Source organism: Eutrigla gurnardus (genome assembly GCF_963514095.1).
Source record: "Eutrigla gurnardus genome assembly, contig: SCAFFOLD_215, whole genome shotgun sequence".
Classification (NCBI taxonomy): domain Eukaryota; kingdom Metazoa; phylum Chordata; class Actinopteri; order Perciformes; family Triglidae; genus Eutrigla; species Eutrigla gurnardus.
Window position 1 is genome coordinate 2,651 of NW_028155434.1, and position 9,850 is coordinate 12,500.

Consider the following 9,850-nt stretch of genomic DNA (forward strand, 5'->3'; position numbering starts at 1 on the left):
AGACCAACTCTCGACTTTCGTTTCCCACGTCCTGATTGGGGCTTTTTATTGGTCGACTTTGACAAAATAATAATAATAAATCCCCGACATAACAAATATGAGCTTTTGTTTAAACTACAAAACAAATATCTCAAATATAAAATCTAGCTTTCGATTTTTGCTCTATTATTTACATTTCTGTCTACTGTTTCCTTTTTACATCTGTTTACATTTTGCACTATTTTTATCCGTATTCCTATCCTCTTGATCTTTTTTTATTATTATGTTATTTTATTCGGGACTCCTGTACTTTTTACTGCTGCTGATTTAAGAGTTGAATTTGAGTATTTCACGACAATAAAAATCTTGAATCTTCGACCAGCAGGGGGCAGCACCCCGCTACGGAGCATGCATAAAAATAAAACGAAGAAGAACAAGAAGGTGTTCGTGACGTCACGTCTTGTGGGCGGGCCTTTTTGTCACTTCCGTCAAAAATACAACAAATGGCTTGTGTTAGCATGTCGCGGAGGAAGCTAGCTTGAAGCTGATATTCCGTGTATCGTGAGAGTTCTCGGGATTCCGCTGGCAGCCGGAAAGCAGCAGGTGAGTCCGCATCGTCCCGGACCCGGACCCGGGCTCCCCGGAGCCGGGTTCAGCCGTCTTTCTTTAGCTTTAAAGGCTCCGTGGCGTAGTTCTCACACTTCTCCAACGCTGGACGCGATGAAAAAAAAAGCTGTGTTCGGCACTTCAGGTGTTTCCCAGCGTGCACGCTGCTTTTGCTTTCGTTTCAGTAAAACCGGGTCCCGGTCCGGGTCCCGGTCCCCTTTCACCGGCAGGTTTCCTCACGTTAGCCGCCTCCTCACCTGCTCTCTGTCCGCAGCAGGACATGAAGCAGCGGCAGCTCAACCTGGTCTAGACAGCAGAGAACCAGCATTAGCTGTTCCCAGATCAGCACATGACAGACCAACATCACATAATAACAAAGCTATATAAAAGAAAATCTCAAAAAAGCACTTCAATAAATGTGTAATTATTGTACTATTATTTATGTAAATATTGCACTAGAATAAATGTAAGTATTGCACTAGAATAAATGTAAGTATCATACTATTATTTATGTAAATATTGCACTAGAATAAATGTAAGTATCATACTATTATTTATGTAAGTATTGCACTAGAATAAATGTGAGTATCGTACTATTATTTATGTAAGTATTGCACTAGAATAAATGTAAGTATCGTACTATTATTTATGTAAATATTGCACTAGAATAAATGTGAGTATCGTACTATTATTTATGTAAATATTGCACTAGAATAAATGTAAGTATCGTACTATTATTTATGTAAGTATTGCACTAGAATAAATGTAAGTATCGTACTATTATTTATGTAAATATTGCACTAGAATACATGTAAGTATCGTACTATTATGAATAAATGAATGAACTTGTGTCAGTATCAGGATGCTCTCTTCCTGTAGTTGCTCTGTTACTTTGCCGTTCAGGAAGTAAATGTAGTCCCAGTTACTTCCTGGAGACCTTCAGTTGAACCTGCCTTAAAGGAAATGTAAACCTCTGTCCCGTCTTGTCGTCCAGCTCCGAGGTGGCAGGTTCGGCACTTATGGAGCCGCCCACGAAGCCTGGGACCAACCAGGTGGCTGACGTGGTGTTTGTCATCGAAGGGACGGCCAACCTCGGACCTTACTTTGAATCTCTGAGGAACAACTACATACTGCCAGCTATCGAGTAAAACACTAAGCCCATCCTCCTTGTTATTCCTTTATTACTCACGTGGTCGCGTCTAAATCTGTCTTTTATCTACAATAGATATTTCAATGGAGGGCCCCCAGCAGAAACAGATTTTGGTGGCGATGTAAGTGTTTTTAATACTTCACTTGTATGAATGTTTCAGGGGGAAATTGGTGTGAAACTCATTTGTGAGTATTTCCAACATGAATATTGTTTTGTTTGTCTTCCAGTACGGAGGGACGCAGTACGGCCTGGTGGTGTTCAACACGGTGGACTGTGCTCCCGAGTCGTACGTCCAGTGTCACGCACCGACCAGCTCGGCCTTCGAGTTCGTTTCCTGGATCGACAGCATCCAGTAAAAGAACTTCCCTGGCATTCTTGTGGATTCACATTGCGTCATGTCATTATGACGGCGCTATGAGTGATTTTCTGAATCTGTTTCCCCACACAGGTTCATGGGAGGCGGAGCAGAAAGCTGTAGTCTCATTGCAGAGGGCCTCTCGGTGGCTCTGCAGCTCTTCGACGACTTCAAGAAGATGAGGGAGCAGATGTGAGGCGGTCTTTTATGTTTTTAGATTCAACTTTTTTGTCATTGTGCAGAGTACAGAGACATGCACATATAGTGCACATATAGTGCACATATAGTGCAGTGTTTCATGCTGCTCATTAATTCCTATTTTAAAGTGATCTCTTTGCTTCCTCCTCGTCTGCCTTCCCCAGAGGCCAAACCCACAAGGTGTGTGTGCTGCTGTGTAACTCCCCTCCGTACCTGCTTCCTGCTGTGGAGAGCGTCAGCTACACCGGATGCACCGCAGACAACTTGGTCAAAATCATCAGAGATGTGAGTCATCACGTATGCTGTCTGCTTTATGTGCTTGGCTGGGTCTGATGGGGTGGTATCTGTGATAATCCTACTGGATTTATTTGTTCAGGTAATAAGTGAAATGGTTCGACGCTTGCTTTTCTAAAGTCCAGCACTGAACATAACACCTGGATTTGATATGGGCTGATGACAATGTAATGTTGAGCTGCTCCCTCGTCTGATCGTTGTTCCATGTTGGCCCCCGACTCTGCGTTCTGCTTTTCCAATCATTTAGCAAGCAGGAGATGACGGTTTCATAGCTTTGTTTGCCCGAAAGGAGGCACCGAGGTCCAGCAGCACATTCCTCAGCGCTCATTCCTCATCGGCCATCATCGGCCTCATTACTTTTCTATCATAATCATAGTGATTATAAACTCATTGATGACACGATGAATGTCTCCAATGTTCAGCCGGGAGGTAATCAAACACACTCCAGTAGACGCTGATTGTGTTTCATCTTCACGTTTCTTCAGAGAGGGATTCACTTCTCCGTGGTGGCTCCTCGGAAACTTCCCGCTCTGCGCTCGTTGTTTGAGCGGGCGTCTCCGGTCGGAGGTGCAGTCGAACCCCATCCAGACTACAGCCAGGACCCCTTCCACATGGTCCTGGTCCGAGGCATCTCGCTTCCTGGTGAGACCTTTGTTTAACGCCGGGTTTGTGGGTTTGTGTTTGTGAGGCCACGGCAGCTGCACTCGGATCAGTCTGAACTAGACTGAAGCTCCGCCTACATTTATTGGATGTATGTTCTCTTTGAATTTTTGTGATCTGCAGTGAATTAGAGACAAAGACAGGTGACACGTTGTACAACGCAGTGCAGTAAATCGTTGTCCATAATTAGAAACATCGTATCCATGGCAACATGAAGAACAGTGTAGCTTAGTTTTACAGCATCCCAGTTGTAGCAGCTGCCTTCTTGTAAGCTTCTTATCTCCAGACACACTTTTGATAGAAAACATGTCATTCCTGGTTTCCTGTAAATCCATCCGTAGTAAAACGGTTGGAAGATACTAGTTGTTCATGTGTGTTGGCCGCAGCAGGAGACGACGTGATTGGTCACCTGAGGTCACTGTTAAGTTGGCAGCAGCTTCATCATGAATAAAGACGAGATGAGATATGCCTAATGGTGAACATGGGTTCATGCAGTCTTTAGTTCACATCGTAGAACTGTGTAAGAACTCACCATCCCCATGTCCGTCTCCAGTTTCCTCAGGTGGAGGACCCGGGCCGCTCAAACCTGTCCTCCCCCCTCAGGTGCTGCCTGTCAGTCAGCCTCTGGGTGGAGCTCCACAGCCCCCTCAGCCCATGAACACAGCCCACCCTTATCAGGTAGGTAGGCAAGCAGCCACCCAGCAAAAAAGGCTAATTCCTGCCGCCTGCTTTCTGGCTGCGTTTCAGACTGGTGTTTATGTTCCTTTCCACTAAAACGTTTCCCCGGCTTTGTCTGCCGTTTTAATCTGCTTGCTGACAGAATGCGCCCCCCATGACTGCTGCTCAGGTGGCTGCACAGATGGCCGTGGAGGCAGCCAACAACCAGAAGAGTCGCTGTGAGTGGGGACCAGTTTATTTGAGCCAAGCTTTTAGTTTCTGTGGGCGTACTGTATGTTTGTGTGACTGGGTCTGCATTTTACACTTTTATTCATATTATATACACACACATGTACACATTTACTAGATGCAGTCAAATATTCAAAGTTACCGTAATTAAAGGTGTTTATCTGACTGACGTTGTGTCCCCTCTGCCTCCTCCAGTCCCGGGGTTGGTCAATCAGGGTCCTCCGTTCAGCGGCCAGCCCACCATCCCGTCGGTTGCCGGGGTGAAGCTCAACCAGCCCAGCATTGCAACGGTCACTACGGCATCGCAGCCCATGATGCAGCAGCAACAAGTCGCTCCCATTCAGCCGGTCCCGCCCCCGGTGCAGCCGGTCCCCAGCCAGCAGCCACAAGCACCGCCTCAGCAGCAGCAGCAGCAGCAGCAGCAGCCCAGCGTGAACCAGCCCACGGTGCCGTCGGCTCAGCCCAACATGGTAAGTCATGACCGTCGTGGATGACTATAAGCCGGAGAGGAAGATCTAAGAGTAACACAACATGCACATAGAGGCAGGTCCTCATTTTGAATGTGTGAACATGTGCTGGTTGCACTCTTTCCCATTATTTCTCTCATTATGGTCTTTTACAGCAGGTCGACATGCCCTTAATATCTAACAATGTGTATCATCTTTCTTTGCTGCTAACAAATTATATTATAATAAAGTAATAATATTTATTCCTTTTAATATTCCAAGACATAATACGTTATGAACTCCAAGGAAGTGTGTTAATATACAGACAATACTTCTGGTTATGTATTTATTTGTCTGTGTAGTTTTAGTTTGTGGGTGATGTTCATCCACCAACATGTAAAGCACCAGATGGAGGCCAGGCGGAGCCCCACATTACAGCCAATAACCTCCGATGGAGAGCCTCTCTTTACTGCCTTCTAACATTTTTACATTATACTAATTGTCTTAACTATAGTTTCAGTTAAAAATTCCCAACCAAGGTTTTGTTGCATCTCCTGCAAGGTAATTTCAAATTAGATTACATATTATTCACATATTCAGACTCGCTCTAAATGTTTACTTCCTGTTTCATCAAGTGAAACTTATTGAATTTTCCTAAATGAGTGTTTTCTTCATTTACTGAGCGTCTGGAGATCAGGGTTAATACAATTACCAGACACACACACACACACACAGTTACAGCCTGGTTTTCCTCTGCAGCTGTGCAGAAACGCCGGCTTTAAACATGTTTGATGAAGAATACAGAACGTCAACATCATGGCGGTTCAGCTCCGCTCGCCTCTGATTGGTGGACGGGGCCGATGATGTGAAATACTTTCCGAGTTGTAATGACTCGCAGCGCTCAGCCGAAGACCTGATTTGATATTCTCCCGTCTTGTAAACAGCATCAATGGTTAAATCGTATTAATATTTTCCGATGTAAGTGGCTCATGTTGGATATGACTAGAGACTTGAGTGTGTAACGCTGCCAGCAGCCCCGGAGCTGAGTGTGCACACTAACTCACTGTCTGAAGTCTAATCAAAATGAATTTTAAATGTTCGTACGACTATCGGATCAAAAGCGGAATATGTTCCCTTTTCCCTATATAATCACTGTGGGAACAGTCAGTGTTGTTTTTTTCCCATTCATGAATTCATTCTTCTCTCTCGTAGTACAACATGCTGCTGACGCTCACGCTGACTTACAGTACATCCGATCATCTATTCCTCTCTGTTTTTCTCTCTTTCTTTGAAGTGCATTAGCATTTCATTGTACTCGTCCACCACACGTAACCTTCTTCTGCCTCCTCGACAGGCCGGTGTGTCCGGACCTCCAGGCAACGCCAATCCAATCGGACAGCAGCAAGGTGTGGCCAATAAGATCGTAGCGTGGACGGGCGTCCTGGAGTGGCAAGAGGTAATACCGAGTCTAAAGGTCCGAGTGTGGAGCTCCGTGCCCTGAACGTGAGGATGTGATGCCTTTTTAGGAGAAGGTGTTTCAGATCAATCACGACTGCTTTTATGTAGTAAAGTAGGAACAAAACCAAAGACGCATGCTGGCTGCCGGGACGCGTCCTAATTCTACAGTCTCAAACTTTAGACCTGGCTGCCGGGACGCGTCCTAATTCTACCGTCTCAAACTTTAGACCTGGCTGCCGGGACGCGTCCTAATTCTACCGTCTCAAACTTTAGACCTGGCTGCCGGGACGCGTCCTAATTCTACCGTCTCAAGCTTTAGACCTGGCTGCCGGGACGCGTCCTAATTCTACCGTCTCAAACTTTAGACCTGGCTGCCGGGACGCGTCCTAATTCTACCGTCTCAAACTTTAGACCTGGCTGCCGGGACGCGTCCTAATTCTACCGTCTCAAGCTTTAGACCTGGCTGCCGGGACGCGTCCTAATTCTACCGTCTCAAACTTTAGACCTGGCTGCCGGGACGCGTCCTAATTCTACTGTCTCAAACTTTAGACCTGACGGGACGCATCCTAATTCTATTGTCTCAAACTTTAGACCTGGCTGACGGGACGCGTCCTAATTCTACCGTCTCAAGCTTTAGACCTGGCTGCCGGGACGCGTCCTAATTCTACAGTCTCAAACTTTAGACCTGGCTGCCGGGACGCGTCCTAATTCTACAGTCTCAAACTTTAGACCTGGCTGCCGGGACGCGTCCTAATTCTACCGTCTCAAACTTTAGACCTGGCTGACGGGACGCGTCCTAATTCTATTGTCTCAAACTTTAGACCTGGCTGACGGGACGCGTCCTAATTCTACAGTCTCAAACTTTAGACCTGGCTGACGGGACGCGTCCTAATTCTACAGTCTCAAACTTTAGACCTGGCTGACGGGACGCGTCCTAATTCTACCGTCTCAAACTTTAGACCTGGCTGCCGGGACGCGTCCTCATTCTACCGTCTCAAGCTTTAGACCTGGCTGCCGGGACGCGTCCTAATTCTACCGTCTCAAACTTTAGACCTGGCTGCCGGGACGCGTCCTAATTCTACCGTCTCAAACTTTAGACCTGACGGGACGCATCCTAATTCTATTGTCTCAAACTTTAGACCTGGCTGACGGGACGCGTCCTAATTCTACCGTCTCAAGCTTTAGACCTGGCTGCCGGGACGCGTCCTAATTCTACTGTCTCAAACTTTAGACCTGGCTGCCGGGACGCGTCCTAATTCTACTGTCTCAAACTTTAGACCTGGCTGCCGGGACGCGTCCTAATTCTACAGTCTCAAACTTTAGACCTGGCTGCCGGGACGCGTCCTAATTCTACCGTCTCAAACTTTAGACCTGGCTGCCGGGACGCGTCCTAATTCTACCGTCTCAAACTTTAGACCTGGCTGCCGGGACGCGTCCTAATTCTACTGTCTCAAACTTTAGACCTGGCTGACGGGACGCGTCCTAATTCTACAGTCTCAAACTTTAGACCTGGCTGACGGGACGCGTCCTAATTCTACTGTCTCAAACTTTAGACCTGGCTGCCGGGACGCGTCCTAATTCTACTGTCTCAAACTTTAGACCTGGCTGCCGGGACGCGTCCTAATTCTACAGTCTCAAACTTTAGACCTGGCTGCCGGGACGCGTCCTAATTCTACCGTCTCAAACTTTAGACCTGGCTGCCGGGACGCGTCCTAATTCTACTGCCTTTGACAACTCTGAGCAAGAAAGAGAGTGAGTTTCACCAAAATGTGGAGCCGTTGTGTTGACTTTGTTGGCTGCCCTGAGCCAATCACTGGTGTGAGTCTTAATAACAACCCGTCATTGATTATCGTACCGCATGATTAATTGCACATTATTTTACTGTCCTACCCACTATCGCCTTCAGCTCAAGGTCAAATCGATTTAGTTTGCTGTGCTGAGCCGGGAAAATGGATGTTAATGGCTTTTATGCGACACTCACGAGGGCCTTCAAGTGTTTGTGTTTTTGGACAGACTGGGATCAATCGCCTCCATCGACTATAGTCTCCTCCTCCAACATGATCTCAGTCCGTTGAATGGATGGGAATAAGAGCTGCTCTTAGTCTGCTGTTTCCTCCTGCAGCTCACTCGTTAGGCTAGGTTAGAATGTTGAGGAGAGACGACACACATTTAGCTGGAGTATCAATTCCTTTGGCTCAATCAATCTGTTAATTCCTAATACCATTGTTTGTGATTTAATCTGCCACTAATTAAAGCTGAATTGTTTTGTTACCGTTCACGTGTCCAGCTTCCTCCTCTGGCCATCCCTGATAATAAATGACCCATCCGTCTGCACAACAAGAGGACTACAGTAGTCCTGACTAATGTGATTGATTGATCATTGATCCGGCAGTGATGCCCTGAAGATGAAGCATGCTGGCGGTTTTCCCGGTGGGATTGCAGCATTGATGCACTTAGAAATGAGTCCTTTACGTCTTTCATTCTTGGCGTTCTACGAAGGGAGCGGGTTATCTGCAGGGTCTTTAAAAGTCCATCCATCCGTCCCTTTTTTAATTGCTTGTCCTGATTGGGGTCACAGTGGCAAAAATAGGGGTGAGCAGGGTCGCGTCCACCACATGTCCTCCTCTTCCTCAGCAATGTTCTCTAACAGACCTCCAGGAAGAGACGGTTAGGAGGCGTCCTTCACTGGATCACAACCAGCAACCCACGCATCCACTAATCAGCCAGTGCCTCGGACATTAGATCAAAAAGCAAACTTAGACGGAGGTGTGAATCAACATATTTAAATGTGTTAAAGGCAATAGAGTTGCCTGGATTGATTGTTTTTCTGTGGATTTGCTCACATGATCATATTGTTTGCGATGTTCAGGGTCATTGTCTAACCTTCCTCCTCTCCCCGTGTCACGCTTTACCACCTCCCCCTTTCCTGCAGAAGCCTAAAGCCTCGTCGATGGATTCAACCACCAAACTAACGCGTTCCCTGCCGTGTCAAGTGCACGTCAACCAGGGGGAGAACCTGTGAGTAGCGGCTCAGACGGCCCGTGTTCTTCATCTGGAAGGGTTGGTGGTTGTTTCACCGCTGCTTTGTGTCTCCAACAGAAACACCGACCAGTGGCCTCAGAAGCTCATCATGCAGCTGATCCCACAGCAGCTGCTGGTGAGACTGTGTGTGTGTGTGTGTGTGTGTGGGTGGGTTAGGGGTATGTGTGTACTATGCATAAAGTCCTCTTCCCTCCCCTACAGACGACGTTGGGTCATCTCTTCAGGAACTCTCGGATGGTTCAGTTTCTCTTCACCAACAAAGACGTGGAGTCTCTGAAAGGCTTGTACCGCATCATGGCCAACGGCTTCGTAAGTTCTCCCTCCGCGTCCCCAAACCGTAGCATGTTCAGTCTCTGCAGCTGCATGTTCAGTCTCTGCAGCTGCATGTTCAGTCTCTGCAGCTGCATGTTCAGTCTCTGCAGCTGCATGTTCAGTCTCTGCTGGACGGAGCCTGAACATGCAGCTGCAGTGTGGTGCTGAGGACTCTAGAGGGGGTTCCAGGACATATATTGATCCTCCTTCCAGTCAGAAGTAGGACTTTAAAACTGCCTTCAGTCAGAGAAAAGCCTTTGATTTATTAAGCTTCAGTTCCAGAAGGCGTAATGACAGTGTGGTGCATGGTTAATGAGCTAATACCTCTGAGGCATTAACAGTGTTCAGGTCCTCTCTGTCTGGATTTGATTTACGGTCCAGTAAAAAGCACCGTTTTCAATTGAGTTAATACAACTGATATGTCTGATGGGGCCACGGCGCTCC

At 46.9% G+C, this 9,850-nt stretch overlaps 1 protein-coding gene across 3 annotated transcripts in view; it reads left to right on the forward strand.

Annotated features, from left to right (window-relative positions):
* The first annotated feature begins 452 nt into the window (after nucleotides 1–452).
* The window catches only part of med25 (mediator complex subunit 25), a 16,292-nt gene continuing 6,894 nt past the window's right edge, over nucleotides 453–9,850 (forward strand). For all 3 annotated transcript variants that reach the window (XM_084040816.1, XM_084040817.1, XM_084040818.1), the window contains exons 1-14: nucleotides 453–582; nucleotides 1,580–1,729; nucleotides 1,811–1,856; nucleotides 1,963–2,087; nucleotides 2,184–2,282; nucleotides 2,453–2,573; nucleotides 3,068–3,224; nucleotides 3,796–3,920; nucleotides 4,063–4,138; nucleotides 4,344–4,618; nucleotides 5,949–6,050; nucleotides 8,985–9,070; nucleotides 9,152–9,209; nucleotides 9,296–9,403. In XM_084040816.1, coding sequence (XP_083896942.1) covers nucleotides 1,605–1,729; nucleotides 1,811–1,856; nucleotides 1,963–2,087; nucleotides 2,184–2,282; nucleotides 2,453–2,573; nucleotides 3,068–3,224; nucleotides 3,796–3,920; nucleotides 4,063–4,138; nucleotides 4,344–4,618; nucleotides 5,949–6,050; nucleotides 8,985–9,070; nucleotides 9,152–9,209; nucleotides 9,296–9,403 — 1,503 coding nt within the window. In that variant the 5' untranslated portion in view covers nucleotides 453–582; nucleotides 1,580–1,604. The remainder of the gene's footprint in view (nucleotides 583–1,579; nucleotides 1,730–1,810; nucleotides 1,857–1,962; nucleotides 2,088–2,183; nucleotides 2,283–2,452; nucleotides 2,574–3,067; nucleotides 3,225–3,795; nucleotides 3,921–4,062; nucleotides 4,139–4,343; nucleotides 4,619–5,948; nucleotides 6,051–8,984; nucleotides 9,071–9,151; nucleotides 9,210–9,295; nucleotides 9,404–9,850) is intronic.